This window comes from Peromyscus eremicus, chromosome 5 (assembly GCF_949786415.1).
Source record: "Peromyscus eremicus chromosome 5, PerEre_H2_v1, whole genome shotgun sequence".
Classification (NCBI taxonomy): domain Eukaryota; kingdom Metazoa; phylum Chordata; class Mammalia; order Rodentia; family Cricetidae; genus Peromyscus; species Peromyscus eremicus.
In genome coordinates, this window is record NC_081420.1 from 76,178,945 (window position 1) to 76,201,068 (window position 22,124).

Consider the following 22,124-nt stretch of genomic DNA (forward strand, 5'->3'; position numbering starts at 1 on the left):
TTTCATGTGTGTGTGCCTGTTCCAGAATTACTGTAGCACCCACACATCCCACACATGCCCTGGCTGTGGTTCTGTCAGTCAGTCCACTGTGTTAGCAAGAGCAGCTTTTGTTTCATTGACCTACACACTCATATTTTAATTATATTTATTCTGGTCTGTAGGATTTCCTTTTGCCTGTTCCTGCCTTATCTTTTCTATTTTTGTAACACGGAAGGCTGCTATCTTGGAGCTTTTTAAAAAAAATAATAATAACATTAGCATTTAATGCTATAATTGTCTCTTTCAAGGACATTTAAGGTCATTCCAAAATTTTTGACATTTTAAAATTTTTACTTTCGACTTGGATTCTTTAAAAGTGTGTTTATCTCCATGTGCAGATTTTCATAGCAACTTTCTGATGCTCATGTCTAGTTTAATTCATTGTAATCTTGGAGATGTTTAGTAGGACTTTAGTCTTAAAACTTACTGTTTTGTACCCTGAGCATCTTTGTATGCATGTGTATTCATGTGTGTACAAGTATATATGGTTTCTGTGTGTGTGTGTGTGTGTGTGTGTGTGTGTGTGTCTTCATGAATGTTCTGTGTGCACTTGGTAGGAATGTGACTTGTGTTGTGGATGAGTGGAAATTCTATAAATGCCAGTTGAATCTAGTTGTCACATCACCATCACGGTGGCCTACTTCTTCATCCTTGCTGGGTTTTCCTCTACATGGTTGTCACTTGTTAGTGTGAGAGGAATTCCTTCTGCTGCTATGGGCTTGTCTCTGCTCTGTCCATTTGACTTCCTGTCCTGTGTTACGTGCATGTGCACTCAGTGTTGGTACATACTCCAGCTGGAGTGAGTGTCATTGTGTGGTATTTCTCTGTTACCCTGGTAATGTCCTTAGCTCCACACACTACTTTTGTCTGATGTTAATATAATCACTCCAGCTTTTTTTTGATTGATGCTTGTATAATATGATTTTCCATCATTTTAACTTTCTTAACTGCCTTTATCATTATATTTAAAGTAAAGTCTTGTAGCTAGCAAGTAAACTTAGGTTTGTTTGGTTGGTTGGTTTCTAGTCTGAGAAGATCTGTTCCTTAATTGCTGTTTAGACTGCCTATTATAATTCAGTTTTTGATGTTTGGTTAGGTTTTTGCCATTTTGTTATTTGTTTTCTTTTTTCTGTTTTTTTTTTTCCACTTCTGTGTTCTACTTTTCGTGCCTTCTTTTTGATTATCTGAGTATATTCAATATTGTACTCTTAGTTTTGATTGAATCTCTTTATATAAATTTTAATATTAGCTTTATAAGTTAGAATAGATGCATATTTGAGTTTCTGGCTAACCCAGTCAATAAAGTGTAAGATTTTTAGAATAAACAAACCTAACACTTTACAACTTGCTTAGATTCTATTTAGTGTTTTTACCACTTCAAAAAGAATATAGAAATCTTGCCACCATGTTTCTGTTGTTTTGGGTATATTCTTCCTGATGCCATGGGTATGTGTCAGTGGGTGTGATATATGCATGTTTATGTAAGGGGGATCCATGCACATGGAGAGGTTCTGCTGTCTTCTATCACACTTCACCCTTTGAGAGAGTCTCCTGGAATCTGAAGCTCAGCAGTTTGCTGACAACCTACACAGGAAGTTTCAGGGATCCCCCATCTCTGCTCCTGCTCCCTCTAGTGCTGGGGTTACAGACATGTACCACAGTACCTGGCCTTTACATGGGCCTTAAGGATCTATACTGATTGTGTTATCTTTCCAGTCCCTATTCCTAATGTAGCTCAGGCTAGCTTCTTCAGACTGGCAGTGTAGCCAAAGCAGATGATCTTGAACCTACTGACTTCTGTTTCTCACCTTCCAAGCCCTAAGATTACAGGTATACTCCACCAGGCCCAGCATTTATTCTTACTATTGTAAGTATTCTTACAATGTCATTCCTCTACCTATTTGATCCTCTTCTATCAATTTTCCTCTGAGTGTATATTTATTCTTCCTTTAGAACTTATTCCTGAAGGAAAATTCTTGAAGGATATTTTGACTGGGTATAGAGTTTTGAGTTGAGATTTCTTTTTCTTTCAGCATTTCAAAAATGTTCTATTTTCTTATTGGATATGTTACTTCTGATGATAAATGTTTAGTCTTTTAAGACATTGTCCTTCAATAGTTATGTGTCATTTTCTCTGGCTCTTTGCTGGAATATTATTAAACTTGAATTTTTATACTTGAGTGATGGGCTTGGCCACAGATTATTCTCAGTTTATCTCTAAAGTTCAGTGAATTTCTTGTACCTATTGGCTTTTGTCTTTTACTTTATTTCTGGGACTTTTTTTCCTTTATCTGTTAATTCTTTTTTGTTGTTCAGATTGAATAATTTTTTCACTGTTTTACTGTAAAACTCACTGATCTTTGCTCTTTTATATCCATTTAGCTAGTAAGCTCAACCAGTAACTGTTTTGTTTTGCTTTGCTTTCATTTCTGTCACTATGATTTTAATTCTAAAGTTTCCTTTTGGTTCTTGAGTTAGTGTTCTCTAGAGTAACAGAATTTATGAGTCTGTCTATATATACACGAAAAGGAGATTTATTAGAATGACTTAAAGCTGTGGTCCAGCTAATCCAACAATGGCTGGCTGCAAACAGAAAGCCCAAGAATCCTGTAGTTGCTCAGTTCCCAAGGCTGGATGTTGGTCTTCAGTAAATAATGGAATACCAAAGAAGTAGGCTCTAATGCAAATAAAGGAATGGACTTGTTAGCAAGGTAAGGGCAAACAGGCAAAGAGCAAAAACATCCTTCTTTCGTGTTCTTATATAGATAGGCTTCCAGAAGAAGGCATGGCCTATATTAGATATAGCTTAAAGGTATGTCTTTTCCAAGCTCAAAAGATCTGGATTAAAGGCCTGTCTTCCTATCTCAAAGATATGAATTAGAAATGGATCTTTCTACTTAAAATTAAGCAAAAATCCTTCATTCCTTAATTTCAGATGTAGTCAAGTTGACAATCAAGAGTATCCCATCACATGATTAATTTTCAAATGAAAACAATAGCTAGATCATAATAATACCTAAATATGATATAATTATTCCACATACACTCAAAAATGCATTGTATATTTAACCAGGTCATAATTACACCTGACATGATATAACTATCCCTCATATAATTACAAATGCACTTATAAGTTTAGAATAGGTGGTAATATCCCTTAAGGGATATTCTTTTAGTATCTGAAACTTAAATATAATAACCATTGATATTCTCTTCATTGATGTTATACCACATGATAAATTAAGGGAAGAAAATGCAAGTATCTGTACAAACACATTCCTAACAAAATATGACAGAAACACTTATGTCAATTATAATCCTCTTTTCTGCAACTGGTCACATGGCCATAGCTGGTATTTATGACTACCTTCCTCTACTTCCCACTCTGTATCTCCTCCACCCTCTGCCATCACATCAGCAGGTCTTGGCTCTTTCCCTGGAGGAGTGACCCATACCTTCATTCCTGAAGTGTCTGTGCCCTCTGTCATCATGCCTGGATTTAGGCTGTTGGAGTTTCCTGTTGACTTTAATCACAGGACATGGTAGCACCAAGAGGTGCCCTAAGGTATCTCCTATACTTCAGACATAATCTTTCTTACCACCATTGTGAAGAAGCAATCCAATTTCCCCTGGTAATCTGGATCAATCACCCCTCCTAACACTGTTACTCCTTTCTTAGCCTGTTGGCTTAAGGGCATCAGAAGCCCAAAGTGGCCAGGAGGAAGTCTGAGCTTCCTGTTCAATGGGATGTTTGTTGTGGCTCCTGGCAGGAGCATTCCCCCTCTAGAATCCAAACTTTGGGGCCAGCAGAACTTAAGGTCACAGGAATAGGAAACAAAAATTTGCCTAGTGGATTACTACAGGTAATAAGTGGAACTATTCCTTTTCCACCCTTTGATTCCTAGACCTGTGGATCCTGGCTTTGGGAGAAACTGTCCCATATATTGACCACTGATTCAAAGCTTATACTGCCTTCTTGGAGAACCCTGCCCCAGCCCTCCATGCTGCTGCCACCTAATTGGCACTGTAACTGTCTTCAGTAGACAATTCCATCTTTCTATCAGGCCAGCTGCTTCAGGATGGGGAACATGGTAAACCAGTGGATTCCATGATCATGGGCCCACTGTTGCACTTCTCTGGCTATGAAGTAAATCCCTTGGTCAGAAACAATAATGTGTGGAATGCCATGTTGGTGGATCAAGCATTCTGTAAGTCCATGGATGGTGGTTTTGGCAGAGGCATTATGTGCAGGAAAGGCAAATCCATAACCAAAATAAATATCTACCCAAGTAAGGACAAAGCATTGTCCTTTCCATGGAGGACAATGTTCAATGTAGTTAAACTGCCATTACTGTCTCTCTCTGGTCATCCCAGGGAATGGTGCCATATCTGGGGCTCAGTGTTGGTCTCTGTTGTTGATATATTTGGCACACAGTAGCCAGATTAACCTTAGTAAGTAGAAGTTCATGTTGTTAAGCCCATGCATAACCCCCATCTCTGCCACCATGGCCACTTCGTTCATGGGCTCATTGGGCAATGACAGGAATGGCTAGGGAGAGAGGCTTGCAGCCCACAGAATGGGTCATCCTATCTTCTTGATTATTGAACTCCTCCCCAGCTGAGTCACCTTCTGGTGAGCATTTACATGAAACACAAATATCTTCACATTCTTCACCCATTTGGAGGGATCTATCAATGTATTTCTTCCCCAGATGTCTTTCTCACTAATTTTCCAATTATTCTCTTTCCAAGTCCCTGACCCTCAAGCCAATCCATTTGGCTACAGCCCATGAATCAGTGAACAATCACACATCTGGCCATTTCTCCTTCCAAACAAAATGTCTAACCATGTGTACTTTCCAAAGTTCTATCCACTGTAAAGATTTCCTTTCTCCAGCTTCTTTTGGGCTTGTCCAAGAAATAGGTTATAATGCTGCAGCTGTCCACTTCTGGGTGATGCCTGCATAATGTACAGAGCCATCAATAAACCAGGCCCTACTCTTCTCTTCCTCAGTCAGTTGATCATAAGGAACACCCCATGAGGTGTATGATTCACAGAAGATGGCATTGTAACAGGAGAAGAAACCATAGCTTCATGTAACTTGCTTGTGCCTTTGGGATCTATTTGGGTCTGATTGCACATATACTACTTCCATTTGATAATAGATTGCTGCTATGTATGTCCTACTTTATGACTTGGTGGGTTAAATCAACACTCAACTCTATGATGGACAGTTCAGGTTGCATGGTAGCTTGGTGGCCCATTGTCAAACTCAGTTTCCACTAAGGCCCAATAGCAGGCCAAGAGCTGTCTTTCAAAGAATGGTTGTCTGTAGATGATGGTAGAGCCTTACCCCAAAATTCCGAAGTTATCTTCTGTGATTCACCTGCCAAAGGCTCCAAACAGCATCCCCAACTTCCACTGACACCTCAAGTACCATCGGGTCTTCTGGATCTTATGGTCCAAGTGGTAGAGCGGTCCACACAGGTGTCTGGACCTGGTGAAGAGCCTTCTCCTGTTCCAGGCCCCACACAGATCTAAGGCTTCCATTTATCCTTTCGAACCATACTTCTTATTTCAGATCTCCAGTGCACTGAACTTTGTCTATTTCCTACAAAAGTATTTGCCCTTATTTCTTAAAGCACTTTCATATTCAGTGCCTTCAAATATCTGATAATCCCAGCCTCTCTCTTCCATGTTTCGGATTTGTCAACATTCCTGATTGCATCCTGAGAGTTTTGAGTAGTATGAGATTCTTGGGGGTTTTGTTTGTTTGTTTGTTTGTTTGTTTGAGACTTGATGTTTAGCAGGCAGCGTACCCAGTTGTATGTATGCTGTAAGCAGTGAACTGTTTTCTGTAGCCTCTGGTTTCCTCATCAATCCCTGTGCTGTTTGGGTCTGTCCTGTGCATACTACCCAGTGGTCAGTCTGGAATTCGGGTAGTGAGCTAGCCTGTGTTTGTGTGTCAAGTCTGTGGTCAGATTCATCCATGAACAGTTTGAGTATTAATCCAGGATCTGACTAACAATCTAATGAGCTCACTTTCCTGAGCATCTCCATTGTCATAAACTCCCTAGAACTTGTGGTTCCCTGGAAACTCCCCTTGTCAGTCATCAAATCAGACATCTGGGACTTTACTCGACTTGGCTGCTTTCCTGCAGCTACACTTGCAGGAAGAAGAGGAGGAGGACTCATACTGTTCAGTCAGCAGGTTTCCCTTACTTGCAGTTTTCAGGTTCCTTGCTCACTTTCATTGTCTCTACCTTAAAACCACCTCAGGGCTGAAGCAAAAGAACCTGGAAGAAAAACTGTTGTTTTTCCTCTTCTTTCAGCCCTTTCTGATCCATAAGATTAAACTAGAGTGTCCCACCAAGCCAAAGGATTCCACAGTTGCTTAGTAGTAGGGTGGCGGGGTGGCGGAAGGATTCCATTGGTGGTGCTTTGGTACCTTCTCCAGAATGCCTGCTGTGACTTACCTCCAAGCATCTGCAGGTCTGCTCTGTCATTCTCCCGGCTTTCATCAGCAACATTTGATAGGAAGCATGGAGTAGTTTGTTCTTTCTTCATCTCAGCTGAACCTTGCTTCTTACTTCATGGTTGTCCCAGTCATCAGGTCTTCATGGACATCGTGAGCTACAGTTGCTGAGGGTTTTCCAGTGGGATGCTCAGGTTGAGTATTCTGCATCCGAAGTGTTTCTTCAGATCTAGAGATACAGCATAAAGGAAGCAGCTGAGCATACCCAATCCAGACTTGTAAATCCCAAAGTGCTCTAACGTCCCAAACTTAGGTTTGGATTTTCAAATTTGGCATGTTCAACCTGTATCACAGGTATTGGTATAGAATTAGACGCTAGGAGATACAAAGTGCAAAAGGAGAAATAACCTGGAAACCTCGCAGTGAAATACATTATTCCCAACTAAAGTTTTAACACTTTTAGTTTGAATTTAGGAATTGGCTGGCATTTGCTTTCTCCGTAGGTTTCCCTCAGGAGGTTAGTATTGTTGGGCCAGGTATGGAAAAGCTGATGCAGGCCCTTCACTGCCCCTTAGAGATGGCTGTAAAAGTTTCCATGAACAATCTGAAGTGATTCCAGACAGATGAGTCGGAATTTCAGAATGCAAGTTTTAGAGTTCAGCACGTGGGCTGTTTAAACAGGTTCTGCCCTCCAACTGCAAGCAAACCTTCTAGATTTTTAATTAAAATGAATTGTGTTTGCCGTCTTTGTTTCCTTACCAAAAATTGTCTCATAGCTAAAATAACACGTTACTTCTTTGGCTCTAAGTTCCTGATATTTTTCTTTGACCCATTTCAATTGAACTTTAATTTTATGTAATTATTTGTAGAAATTTCACAAAGTTATAGATTCATAAAAATTCAGAGAGACTCTGTGTGCCCTTTATATGGTTTCCCCCAATCCTGCAAAATTGTAATTGAAATCACAACCAAAATACTGACACTTAACACTCATAATCGAGACCCAGAGCTCTACAACTACCTCTTCAAGGCTCCCGAGTCTCTCTATCCACTCTACCCCTCAACTCCTCTCCACACCATCACTAGTCCCTGGCAGTCACTACCTGGTTTATTTTGTCATCATTTCAGGAATGACATATAAATAAACTCATTCAGTATCAACTTTTGGATCTTTTTTTCACTTCCCATAATTTCTTAGTGACTCATCTGATTACTGTGTGTATTATAGGTTGTTCCTTTTAATTGGTCAGAAGTAACATAAAACTTATTTTGCCATACTTGAAAAGTCTTAATCCTAAGTTCTGTGTGTTTATTTATGTGGGAGTGAGTATGAGTAGAGGTCAGGAAACTAGGAAGAGGCCTGCGAGGGGGAGGGGATAAGCTGTAAGGAAGGGGTGTGGGGAGTTAACAGAACATGTGTGAGACGGAATGCAAAGTGGGGAGGTACATGGGATGGGAAGGAAGACGGGAGAAAGGAACAGGTAGGGAGAGAGGGGGTTGCGGGTAACAACCAGACCAAGCATATGTGAAAGCGCCGCCGTAGGGACACCTGTCACTGGGGTTGCGGAGATGGCCTAGTTAGTAAAGTGCTCTCCCACAGCCTGAGGTCCTGAGTTCTGACACCCAGAATTCATGTTTAAAAAGGTAGAAAAGCTAGGTGTGGCCGTGTGCACCTGTAACATCCCCGCAGCTCACTACAGCTAAGTGAGGAGCTCAGGTTCTAGGGAAGACCCTGTCTTAGAAAATACGGTTCTGTCTAAAAACAACAGAAAAAGAAAAAGAAAACGAGGGGACTGAGAAAGACACCCAACATAAACCTCTGGCCTCCACCCACGCATGCGTATATGTACTACTTTGTCTATTCAAAATAATACCTAAAAATAAAGTGTCAAAAATAAAATCATGAGTAATTAATAAAACCCTGGGACTAGATCCTGAAGTATTTTAGCTGATCATCTAAAGAGCAGAGAGTCTTACACCACGGAGCAATGAAGGAGAGTAAATGGAGAAATTACCTAATTGAATCACAGATAGATTCTAATTAGATATAATAACTATAAATAGAAAAACCAGTAATATTCAAAAGCTAATTATACCATTAATATCAGTGTTCATATTATGTTAGCAAGTAGTCACTGTTTTTCAATTGAAGAAAAAGGAAAGACATGCACAGTAAGTAACTATAACCATCTTTTAATTATACAGTTGACGTATTACATTATGTTTGAAGTAGATGTATTAAAAAGAAAGAATGAAATAAAGACAGTAAAAGGAAGGAATGAAGGGAGGATGAATGCTTAGAGGTTCACAGACACACAGCAGACATGGTGCCTATCCTATAATTCTGTACATCCTAATTGTCATTTTGTCAGTGAGATACAAACTAAGAATTCTTTCTCATAACTATCAACTTTCTATATTTATTTTAAAGATGTGCATATTTTAACTGCTTTTCATATAATGATTATACTTAAATATTAATGTAAAGGCTAATAAAATCTGCTGGCCATGCGTGGTGGGCCATTCTTATAATGTAATCCCAACACACAAAAGGCTGAAACAGGAAGATTGCTATGGGTTCAAGGCCAGCCTAGGCTACAGTGTAAGACCTTTTCCTCAAAAAAAAAAAAAGCAAAGTGTGGAGGAAAGGCCAGACTTGGAGGAGGGCATGCTGAGGTCGTGGCCCACTGTATAATCCACAGTTTAGAGGATGAACGTTCTAATGGGTGTTCAGGTGTGGGATCAGTGCTCTTCTCTCAACAGTCCAACTTAAGAGAAATCAAAATCAGGATTTTTGACTGACATCTTCAATGGAATTTGATTAGGGTACAAATAACTGCTATTTAATATAATTTTGTAAGTATTCTGATTATAATTGGGACATGTATCCTGCTCCAACTAAAAGCAGTTCATTTTTAACTTTATCTTTTGTGAATGCACATTCCTAAATTATAAGTAAAATGTACCTGAATATAAGAAAGCAGAATTGCTTCCTGCCCCAATGTAGACATTTATTTATAATATCTTTATTCTGAATCTATTCCATATCAAATATCATAATTAGCCCACTATGAATACCAAGTTGGCATGTGAGAATAACAAACTTCCATCTCTATTTGTTATATCAGTTGATATGATAATGGACAGAGTGAAAGGAAACCTGGAGTGCTTTGTTTGTGTGTTTGGGGCACGACAAGATTTGGTTCAGTTCTGTTCACAGTTAACCTCCAGTGTGAAGGGCAGGGTGTGACAGTCAGGCCAGCCTGCGTTCAACCTCTACTTCCCACGTGGCTGTGTGTCCGACCTGCATTCAACCTCTACTTCCCACGTGGCTGTGTGTCCAACCTGCATTCAACCTCTACTTCCCACGTGGCTGTATGTCCAACCTGTGTTCAACCTCTACTTCCCACGTGGCTGTGTGTCCGACCTGCATTCAACCTCTACTTCCCACGTGGCTGTATGTCCAACCTGTGTTCAACCTTTACTTCCCACGTGGCTGTGTGTCTGACCTGCGTTCAACCTCTACTTCCCACGTGGCTGTGTGTTGTCCAACAAGTCATTGCTTTCACCAAGACAGTTTGTTTTGTTTTTTAACTTATAAAATGGGCCACTGTGGAGATTAATAGGAGAGTTTGTGAAACTTCTCATGCAGAGCCTGGAGCCTGGGAATGTGTAGTTTGGAGAAGAAATGGGGGCGGATCTCTACTACTTCTAAGCAAAAAGTGAAGTTGTTCTCCTGAGACTCCCAGCATCCCAGTGTGCTGCATCTTTATGTTAGAAATCTAAAATCTGAACTTGGTGAGTGATGACAGGTTACCACTCCTGACCTCCTAGCTGGTCAGAGCCCGCTTGTGGGTGCTCTAAGAATATTGTATAAAAAGTATCTTAGGGCTGTGTGTGTATGGTGTATATGAAACAAACATTTCATATTTAGATTTGCTTCTGTCCCAAAACTATGTCATTTATTTATATCAATATTGAAAAATCTGAAATCTTAATTACTTCTGGTCCCAAAGCAGTCCAGGTAAAGGTAACCTATAATCCTAAAACAAGTATATTTCCAGAATTATATCCAAAACTGGTCTGATTGTTTCTTTGAGAGATTTCTTTATAAGGCTGTATTTTCAAAAGCACACTACCCATTTTTAAAAGAAAAATTCAAAATAAAGTATAATCTGAACTCAGTTTCCTTTTCATATCTCGGAAGCTAAAAGTGTGGATCTGTCTTAATCCTTTCTTCTTTGCTTTGGTCGGGAAAGGAATCCTGGGGCCAGAAACTCAAGGAGGTGGTGTGGGATGTGCAGGTAGGCCCATGTAGAAGGCCCATTCCAACTTTTAACCCACGGTACTCTTGAGGAGGGAGAAGTAAGAAATATTTAGATAGAGAGAGAGAGGGAGGAGGAGGGGGACGGGGAGGGGAGAGGGAGAGAGAGAAACACAGGATAGCCTCAGGAGGGCCTGGAGCAAAACCCACTGGCCCTTTCTGTCTCTGTTAAAGGGCTTTTATAGGAATGCCAAGGGGTGGGGCAAAAGACCTCCCCCCAGCACAGCCAAGTGCAGAACATTCCAATCACCTGGTGACCACACATGTGATCAAGCCATCCCTTTATGCAGTCCTGCTGTATAAAGTAAGCTAAGATATCACAAGGAAACCTTTGTGGGCCCCAACAGGCCCTCTACTAGCCTTTCTAGAGGTCTTTCATGACACTGGCTTTTGCATTTGTGAATCCTGAGTTTAGTCTGTTTCCTCATCTTTTATCTTGCCCTCCTTATATGGTTAAGAACTTTAGCATATGGGACACTAAAGAAAAATCCAGATGTTAATGTTATTAAATATAAAATAAAATTACAGGCTTATATAATACAGATTTTCCATTCTATACATCTAAATAAAAAAAAACAAGTGTTCAAAGGATATGTTGAACATATACGATGTTTTTATCAAAGTTAGAAAAGTGCAGAATTCATGACTACATTGGCCCGAGTCATTAGCTGCCCACATGCTTTGAGTTATCCATGGGCCAGAAAGCAGAGGACAGAAAATAAGCAGTGTCTTGAGTTCTATGTAAACTAGATGATAATCATGGGTGTTGATGAGTCAAGTGAACATATCACAACAAACATGAACTAGCTTTTTTTTCTTATAAGTTCTGTGATTGAAGTGACCAAAATGAAATTCAGTTATAGTAAACAAGGAAATTTGCTCCTAGGTGACTAAAAGTACGTATTCCTGAGACTTAAGGCTAGTCCCACTGTAGTGGATTCAGACCAAAGTTGAGAAGCAAAGAGTAAGTGGGAACCTTCAGTCATCTCTCACATGTGTTGGCATCAAACATTCTTCCAAGGCCCGTAAGCTAGGCAGGGCCATTAGGATGTAAACCAAACCAACAAACTCCGTAAAGATATACTTTCCACAGAATGGTGTGTGTTGGTGTGTGTGTGTGTGTGTGTGTGTGTGTGTGTGTGTGTGTGATATAAACCCAGCCTTGGGTTAGATATTCCTAACATGTTATTTCAATTGGATTTTTTTTGTATTCTTTTTATATGCTTGTTGACTTTAAAATGTGTCCTCAGGGCAATCCATGGCATCTTATAAATGATCTCTGGCTTGCAAGTGACCAAAACAAGTATTGTTCATCCATAAGCGTCATCACTACATAATCATCATTTCCTTCAAATAGAAAGTAAACTTTGAATTCCAAATAATCAATTAATAATGAAGTATATGATGAGTTGTACCAACTGCCTACTTTTTTTGTTCCTTACCTTGGCCATGTGTAACTTGCATGAATAATGTATTCATATATGCTTGTTATCAAATATTTGTCATGCTATCTTACAGATTATATAAGGTAATTAAACTTGACATTTAGTATTAGTAAAATAATAATGTCATGAAATATTTAAAGTCTTTGTTTTGAGTAAAAAAGTAATGCTGGTGAACACAAAAGGGCCGTTTGTTACCTTTCATGGTAACTTTGATGATTTATAAATATTGTATCTCTAGAGTCACAGGACCATTCCCCTCTTTCAGACAAAATACCATCAAACAATACGCCCATAGCTCCAGGCTCATGTGTTTATCTCACACTATAAAAACAAGTTTTACATTTGAAGTACTAACACATAGATTTCCTCCCTTCAGAAAACCAAATTAGAATGCAGAGTATTAGCCACAGTGGCTGCCAAAATGCCAGGCCCCTTCCCCAAATGAAAGGTTCCTCTAGAGCAGTGGTTCAAACCTTCCTAATGCTGCAGCCCTTTAATACAGTTCCTCATGATTTGGTGACCCCTAACCTTAAAATTAGTTCTTCATGTTGTGTTGACCCCCAGCCTTAAAATTATTGCAATGCTACTTCATAACTGTAATTTTGCTACTGTTATGAATCGTAAATATTCTGTGTTTTCCAATGGTCTTCGGCAACCCCTGTGATAGGGTCATTTCTCTGCCCCCCCAAGGGGTCATGACCCACAAGTTGAGAACCACTGCCCTAGGGGCTCCTAAATGGACTTTGCTATTCCTTCCACCTAGTCTACAGGGTCTCCCAGGAACATGAGGTGGAGTCAGGAACAAGTAAACTTACAACAGATTCTAGTGACCGTGGCTCCTTAGGGGAGGATGGCAGTGGAGCTTTGGAGACACGCTTCTTTAATCCCAGCGCTAGATCTGCGAAGACAGTTCAGGGCCAGCCAGGCTACATAGTGAACGAAAAGACACTTGAGTTTGCCTTCACTTTTGCTCCCCCCTTGACTGGGGAGGGGCTGCAGACGGAGGCAGGCACGGTGCAGAGGTCATCATCGTCCATTCAGAGTGCTGTCGGGTCTTCTGCAGCTGGCTTCCTTTAGCTGTTCATGCCTTAAGAGAATTATTGGCCAAACCTCATCTTCAGACAGTGGGACACTCACCCCAAACACTCTCTGGTCCTCTAAGCATCCCATTGGTGTTTGTATAGTTCACAAAGCTTCACAAATGGAAGGTAAAGATGTCTACATAGGAGAAAATTTCATACTGAGGACTAACTCTTTCAGTGTTTGTGTTAAAAACTGCTCTTTTTTAATCTGTGCTGATAGTCCTGTAATTGTACACCTTGCCAACCAGTGCCACATTGTCTCACCTAAGGGAAAACTGAATTATCACTGGATGCTGAGGAGTTTTCCCATCACTCCAATGGTTACATATATAGTTATAGGAGATTTGCTTCACAATTGACCTTTTCATCATGTACACTTCCCAACACTTAAGATAGATGGATAAAATATGAATTGCTCGACCAGGCAGCGGTAGTGCACACCTTTAATCCCAGCACTTGGGAGGCAGAGGAAGGCAGAGCTCTGTGAGTTCGAGGCCAGCCTGGTCTACAGAGTGAGTTCCAAGGACAGGAACCAAAACTACACAGAGAAACCCTGTCTCAAAAAAAGAAAAAGTATTTTTGATCAACCATCATATTTCACTATCAGGAAATATGCTTTGGTTGTCCAGTGACAAATGGTCAGCCCTGAAAACATACACACAAGTAGCATTATATAGACTCAACAGGTTGTATTTGGGGATATATGTATAAACAAATATATATGTGCATGAAGTTGAAATTTCTCTTTAATTTCAGCAAGAAGAAATTAAAACTTAAAAGTGGATTTATCATTTAATTATCCCTAGTTCAGAGTTGATCAGAACACAAATATAGACGTGCTTGAAAATAAATTTTAAAACTTTAGACTGAGGCCTAAATAAACCTTTTATTTTTTTGTTAAGTATCTACTCTCTCTAATTGGTGCTGAAGATCCTGTAATTCTTGACAACCAATACTGTTTGTCTCACCTAAGCGTAAACTAAAGGGAAAATGTTACTATGGATGAGAATAAAGGAACTGAGGTATTTTTAGTTACTCTGTGTAGCAATCTAATGTTACTTTTTTTTTTTTTTTTTTTGGTTTTTTTGAGAGTGTTCTGCTACATAGTTCTGACCAGGTTTGAACTCAGGATCCTCCTGACAGATCCTGCCGAGTGCTGGTCTGACCACTGCCCCTCTCAGGCTTGATGACTCCGCCATTCTTCCCCCTTCCTCCTCTTCCTTACTGCCTCTCTCCCTCTCTGCCCACTCGTCCATCCTTTCCCTCCGGAGTTTTTTTTTTTTTTTTGGGGGGGGGGTTGAAACAAGGTCTTACTTGAGTACCCAGGCTAGCCTAGAACTCATGATGATCCACCTGCCTCAGCCTCCTGAGGGCTGGAATTACAGTCATGCACTACCACACTTAGTGACATTATCTTAAAAAGCAAATGTACTCCATGCTGTTTCTGGTTCTGTTCAGCACTAGCTAACCTTATTCTCAAATAAGATGAAATAGTTGTTTTTTGTTTTAACTGTGTTAATTCTTTCTACAGCTTTAGGAGGGTATACCATCATAAGATACGTTTATTTGCCAATTAATTATTTTCACATTTTATCACAAACTTACAACTGGATTTGCTTCCTAGCTTTGAATCATTTACTCATTTTCTGTAATAGCAGGAAGATTTGACGAATTCCTATTCCTCAGTAGGCTAATGGTGCCAGCTAACAGTACTGTCTTGAGCCTTTTTCCTCTCTTTTGACGTGTGTGTGTGTGTGTGTGTGTGTGTGTAAAATTTTGTTACTAGGATGTGGAAAGTATTGCCATTTTATAAAATAATTATAAACTGAAATTTTTCACAGCTAGTTGAGAAAAGTAGGTGTACCTATCTTGGCAGACCTAACTGTATATAATCTATAAGGAAACATAAAATCTAAATGTCCTTCATGAGGGTGTCTAGAATGTGATGAGTTGAAGCTTCACAGGACTCAGTGCCACTGCTGAGAACTACCTTAGCTGTTGAGAAATCCCAGCTAACAACGCCCTAAGAATGATGTTTGAGAACGCTCCTGGCTGGTAGTTAGGGGTGCAGTTCATGAAGACATCACAAGAAAATGTCGCCCACTTCCCCATCTGTGGTGTTAGACAGTTGACTCAGCTTTCAGGTTAGAACCCACACACTTCAGGACACATGCTGCACACCTCCTAAAAACCCAGGGAAACAGGGAAACCTGCTTTGTTTTTATGTCTCTTTGGTTTACGTTGTGCCTGGAGAGGAATAGACAGAGAAGGGATACGCCCTTTTCTCCCTTTCCGTATAAGAAACTGAGACCAAAGGATCCTGAAAAATAAAGCAGGAGAAGAACTCTCCAATGCCAAGAAAGTACATAGATGATCTTGAGGAACTGGAACCAAAAGTTTCTGGCTTACCTCTGCAGAGAATCCTCATATACTTCTAGATCAGTGACTCCAACCTGATGGTGACCAACATGAGTGAAATCATACAATACAGGAGAGGCTAAGTGATGTGGTGTTGACCAGCATGGATTAAATGATACAATTCCCAGTGTACAAGAAATGCTAAATGATTGCTTATTGGCTGTATTAAAAAGCTGAGAAGTTAGTGACCGCTATAACTGTATCATTAGTTCTCAAGTCTTAGACAGGATTCACCCTAAGAAGGTCAGTTCTACTATTCAGGGTCCATTCCTGGTCTACTAGGAAGGGGCACTTTACAGAACTAGCCTGAAGTCTATATGAAGTCTAGCTTAAGAGACTTGACTCTTGTGAACTCATTAGTCACAGCATGGAGTAGATGATGTCCTCTACAGCCAGTGGAGGAAACAGGAACCATGGAGCAGTAGTGCTGCCTTAGAGGTCCCAGAGCATCCTGGGTCACCATTCCAAAGGGAGCACAGTCTGGTTCTCTTAAACCTTTGAACTCAAGAAGAAAGTCCCTGCCATAACACCATGATTAAACTAAATGCTTATTGAAGCAGAAGCCAAGAAGGAATAGCTTTGTTCTGAAAAGCAGTTTTACCGATTTGATGCCTTTGACTCATATAAGATGATGTCTAACTCCGGATGATTACTAAGTTAGCTTTCTAGGTAATCACACAACTAAATTGAAAGGCTGGTGTGTGCGGGAATGACTCAGAGTCAAGGTATGACTTTAAATGTCATGATAGGTAACTAGACAACTAAGATATGTTTTTCCCTTCACTTATCATTAGTGAGAAACAGTTCTTTTGAATCTTTTCCTTTCTCCGAGTTGTGTAAAGTGGAATGAAGTATGGATCTGAAGCTTAAAGGGGACTTGGAGAATTTCATACATTTATAGCACTTGAACTCTATAAAGCGAATACTTAATAGATTGCAAAAATAAGTAGAATACATTTTTAGCTTTCAAGTATGTGCCCTGCAGTTTCAAGAAGGATCATATGTTCTATTAAGATAAATAAATCCTTAGAAAAACTTTAAAACAAGTTGATGATAAATAGCTTTTTATAGAGAGTGTGTTTCTTTCAGTAAAAGATGATGAGTGCGACTCAGATGCAGAAAATGAGCAAAACCATGATCCTAATGTGGAAGAGTTCCTGCAGCAACAAGACACGGCCATCATTTATCCTGAGGCGCCTGAGGAGGACCAGCGGCAGGGCACGCCAGAAGCCAGCGGCCAAGATGAAAACGGTGAGTACAGCTTAGCACGTGGCTTTCTTCCTCAAGTTAAAGGGTTGTTAGTTCTATTACTCTATCACGGGAATATAGTCCTATAAAGGGAACTCCGAGGAGAACCAAACAGTCATGGGTACTCGAGAAGAGAATCAGTACAGCGTTGAGTTGGTGACTGCTCTTGGATGTACTGACACACCAGGCACTGTCACACCAGGCTCTGTCTTCTGCAGTACCTGGTCACTTCCCGTTGAGATGCTGCTGCTGCTGCTGCTGCTGCTGCTGCTGCTGCTGCTGCTGCCGCCGCCAGAAGGGAGGCAGACTCTGACCCATTCTGTCCTTGGATAATTTGTTTGTTTGTTAATATTCTTCTAGCGAGTGAAATATGGTGGTCTGGTTGAAAGCGTACAAACTTGGGAGCAGTAGTTTCTCTGGGTGTGCTTTAGTCCACTTCAGGGGGAGTTCTCAGTGAGTAAAGAAGGGTGAAAATACAATAAAAACCATGTTCAAAACTCCTACCCAGAAATAGATTGCCAGTCTCTCCTTCCAAGAAGAATAATCAAATGCAAATGACATGTAAATGTCCCTATAGTTAATTTGATGTCATATCTGTCCTGAGACTAGGAAGTTCTTAAAATTTTCAAGGATTCATCCAGTGTTAATTTCCTAAATTCTTTTTAAATTTTCCAGGGTTCTCCACTGAGTGGATAGACTTAGCTTAATATTCAAACAATCAACTTTGAACTTTTTTGAGGAAGTTGAGAAAAGATGGCATGAAGAAAGAAAACAGCCAAGATGTAGCTCAGTTGGTAGAGTGCTTGCCTGGCATGCACCAAGCCTTGAGTTCAATCCTTAGCATGAAATAAACTGAGTGTAGTGGCACACACCTGTAATCCCCACACTTAGGAGATGGAGGCAGGGAGATCAGAAATTCAGGGCCATCCTTAACTACATAGTAAGCTGGAGGCCAACCTGAGATACGTGAGATCTTATCACAAAGATCTTAAAACAAAGAACGAAGAAAATAGATGCTATAGTCAAGCATAAAGACTTTTATCTTGTATTATCAAGAATCAACTCTAAGAAAAGAGCAGGACAAGAACCAAGTGTGGTAGTGTACACATAATCCCAGCACCAGCTGGAGCTAGGGGGATCATGAGTTCAAAGCCAGCTCTGCTTCCTCATAAGGTTCTGTCTTGGGAGGGGCATAGAGAAGAAACATGGTTCAGTCTAGAATGGACAGGATTTCCTATAATGAAATCTGTGATAAAGGAAATAAGCATAGAACATTCAAGGACTGCCCCTCTAGCATGCTAAGCAGGTGAATTTGAAGAATGTAGATGCCAACTCAAGGGTCTCTGTGATTCAGTTGAATAATTAGTGCTTTGTGCTCTGTTAGGGCACTTAGAGAACTCATAGTTGCTATTGTTGTATTACTGGAAGACTACTGTTTCTACTTTCAATTCCTGGCTATTTGTTTCTAATATGTTTTCATTTTCACTAAAAGATGCAGGAGGTTATAACAGAAATGAAAGAGAAATGGAAAAAAGTTAAACATATATGTAAAACTTTTATATAACAAATAATTTCCAAAAAAAAGCCTTGATGGAAAAAAAATACAAATATACAGGTTTGTTCCGTCAATCAACCCAGCATGTTCAGCCTTAAGAACTTGTCGTTGCCAGTCAGTACAGTAAACCGGGGAGATGGGGGACTAACTTCTCTGAAGTAGTAAATATTTGAATTGTAGAGTATGTATCCAAACAACTATAGCCAGCGTGATTTCATGAGAGCAGTGGCTGTGGCATATGAGAAGACAGCATTTCAGAGCACTTCCCCCTGTCCTGCACCGCTCACATCCTTCAACCTTCCTTCCCACATTGCTCCCTGAACTTTGGGAGAATCAGTATTAACGTACTGATTTGGGTTGAGCATTCAACAGTCAGTTATTCCCAGCACTTTGACTAGTTGTGAGTCTGCCTTCCTGCTGCCCACCGCAGAAAGCAGCCTCTTCAACCAAGGTTGAAAGCAGCACTAATCCATGGTCTAAGCAGAAATATCCAGAAGGCAGCTTGACAGCATGACCGTTGAGCAAGATAGTGGTAGCAGGTTCCCACCCAGCACCAGTGACTTCCCCACCAGAGGCTTTTGACCAGGCCAGCAGTATCAGACATGAATCCCTCCTGTGGAGCAGGCCTCCGAAAGCTATTGGCTGTCCCCAAAGCAGTCATGCCACTATTCCAGTGGGCACATTGTTCCTGGCAGGTCAGTGTTATAATAGGTAGGGTCTACCTTCTAGCACTAGAAAAGCTAGCCAGCAGGAAGCTTCCCAGTAAGTTTGAGATTGATTTTTGTATGTCCTGAAAAAAATGCATGATGTCTTCAGGAACAGGGCCTGGCCATCTAGTTCTGATGAGCAACCAGGAGTAATGACAATAGCCTGTATTTTGGGGGGTCCTGGGGGCTCCCTGACCAGTAATGCTTCAACCCCTAGCACTATGGTCCATTTAATATCCATATCTTCTGAGGAAGCATTGTTCACCTGGGCAGGCTACCGCCATTCAGACTCCTTTTTAAAATTATATTTTTATTAAGTAGCTTATAAAGCAGTAGGATTCCACAAGGCTTTTTCATACATTCATAGTTTTGATCAACCCACCCTAGCTCTTATTCTATGATTCTTAAAACACATTCACATTTACTTTTTACTGTATTTTGCTAGCGACTGAAAAGAAGAAATCCATACTTCATGTTTAAGAGAATCCAATATACTGATTTATGAAAATAAGTTGCTATTCAAATAGCATAACCTTCTGTCATTTTCCCCAGTCCTTAACAGTTTGCTTACTAACTGTACAGTCTAATCCTGAAGACAAACTGTAGCACATAATGAGCACGCATAGCTCCCTGGCAGCTGGGGAAGAGCAGTTCGGTTAATGGAACCATGGGCCATTGCCATGCCGGCAAACACCACGAGCAGCAGATCTTGCCTTTTGGCATGATCACTACTAGAATCAGTCAGGTGCACTAGGCGTTCTGGCAAGGGGGAGGCCCCAAAATGCTGGTTTCCCATTGGCCTGTGCAAAACATAACATGGTTTTCTCCAAAAGAAGAGTCTATATTAGAATGATCCTTAACCAAACTCTCTAGATCAAGTGCTTTGCTAGCTAGCAGCTAAAGATGCCTCGGTGAACTTTGGAGCTCTGGTTATTTGATTTTTACTCACATATTTGTAGATATTTCAACATACTTGACTAGTCATTTAGAGTTCAGGTGTTCAGTCTCTCATCTGCAGGCTTGTCTTTAAGTAAGACGTGTAGTTTACATGGACTGGACCTCCAGTAAAGCAGTATGTGTGTATAATAAAACATCTAAAGAGTATTATCAAACTACCTTAGGTCGCCTATTTCTATGAAGAATTTAAAATTAAAAAAAGTAGAGAGTGTACTTACAGTAAGATGTCACTTATGAACTAATTTCTTTTTAAAAAATAAAATAAAATATGGGAAACTACTCAGAGTAGTATTAATTGGCAGAGTATTCCCATTTAGGATTCTCAGTCATGGTGCTCCAAGGTCTGAACTCAATCATGTGACCACACCTGACTACAGGGCACCTTGGAAACTGTACTACTTACTTATGGCAGTAACTTACAGTGTCGTTTTCAAGTGAAAAGGAGTTCATGCTAAGTAAGCAATGGAATTGTCATGAGCAGACTCTGCACGGAGCTCCCACACAGTGTGCGTGTGCTTACCCGTGTGACTCCATCCTAATTACACGTGTGTCTCTTCAGTTAGCCGCACACACCAAGGGAAGAAATGGTTCTGAAACAGGGGATTCAAAAGCTGGGTGAATGCTGAATTAATGATTTGCTTTCTGTGTAACTTTCAAGCTACTTACCTTGTATTTATTGCCACATTTCTTTCCTTCATAAATGGAAGTCCATCGTTTGAGGGCAGATGTAAAGTGAGCGGCTCTACCGCTGTGTGGCCCGGGGATTCGGTGGTAGCTGACCATATTGCTTGGATGCTTTAAGTTACAATGTCCCTTCCCTTCCCAGGAACACCAGATGCATTTTCCCAGTTGCTCACCTGCCCGTATTGTGACAGAGGCTACAAGCGCTTTACCTCTCTGAAAGAACACATTAAGTACCGCCATGAGAAGAACGAGGACAATTTCAGCTGTTCCCTGTGCAGTTACACCTTTGCCTACAGGACCCAGCTTGAGCGCCACATGACATCACATAAGTCAGGAAGAGAGCAAGTAAGTGAGAGAAGCAGGGCTGCCACCCTCCCACTCCTGGGGGCTTTGGGAAAGGCGGCCCTTGGGCACTTACAGACCATGCGCGGAAGCCACCTGTGTGCAGGCGTACAGACGTGAGAGGGGTGCTTAGTGAGTTTTCTTCTCAGGTAAGGGCCTTGCCATCCTAACTTGTTTTGCATAAACCATAACAAGTATCCCTCTGAGTCAGAGAGACCACAGGGTATGTTCTAGCAACATGTTTTCTGTAGGAAAAGAAATACTGGTCTTTAAACCACTTGACTTTGGCACTAACCAAATCAAGGGGAGGCTTCAAGTTTTTAATTTTCCTGGAGGTAGTGACTACTAAGTATAAGGTACTATGGTTTGTCTTCAGTAGAAAAGGAAGTTGCCTCCTCTATAAAGTCTGAGAATTTTTAGCCCAAAGACTCAACTTGGATGGCTTAGTCTAATTCTGTCACTGTACACATTTTCTAGAAGTATAAACTGAGTGTTTTTACGATAAATTACATTTAAAGTGTTGGCTTTCTAGTTAAGATTAAAATCAAAGCAGCATTAGTAATTTTTTTTTTTTTTTTTTTTACAATGTCCTGGTTGGGAACTGTCAGCTACCGGCCAGCAAGCTAATACCTGTTTGATATACTCTTTACAAACCAAGTACCAGCGTAGCAGGTAGCAGGGTGCTGTGGCCAGTAACCAAGTACCAGTGTAGCGGTGCTGTGGCGGCGAACTGAGTTTCAGCCCGTGTCCAGCTCCTCACGTCACAGGATTATGAACACACGCCTAGGAATTTGTGAGAACTCTGGGGAGGGGCCTTCCGTAAGGCACCTGTCCCACAGGAGTCTTC

At 40.6% G+C, this 22,124-nt stretch overlaps 1 protein-coding gene and 1 long non-coding RNA gene across 2 annotated transcripts in view; one reads left to right on the forward strand and one right to left on the reverse strand.

Annotated features, from left to right (window-relative positions):
* Zeb1 (zinc finger E-box binding homeobox 1) overlaps nt 1–22,124 on the forward strand; it is a 173,186-nt gene that overhangs the window by 135,839 nt on the left and 15,223 nt on the right. Inside the window, exons 3-4 of the mRNA XM_059263734.1 lie at nt 16,874–17,035; nt 21,078–21,280. Of these exons, the coding sequence (XP_059119717.1) occupies nt 16,874–17,035; nt 21,078–21,280 (365 nt within the window). The remainder of the gene's footprint in view (nt 1–16,873; nt 17,036–21,077; nt 21,281–22,124) is intronic.
* Nucleotides 2,596–22,124, reverse strand: part of LOC131911555 (uncharacterized) — a 40,901-nt gene continuing 21,372 nt past the window's right edge. The window contains exons 2-3 of the long non-coding RNA XR_009379394.1: nt 6,517–6,744; nt 2,596–2,716 (exon numbers count right to left, since the gene is read on the reverse strand). This is a non-coding gene — a long non-coding RNA (uncharacterized LOC131911555). The remainder of the gene's footprint in view (nt 2,717–6,516; nt 6,745–22,124) is intronic.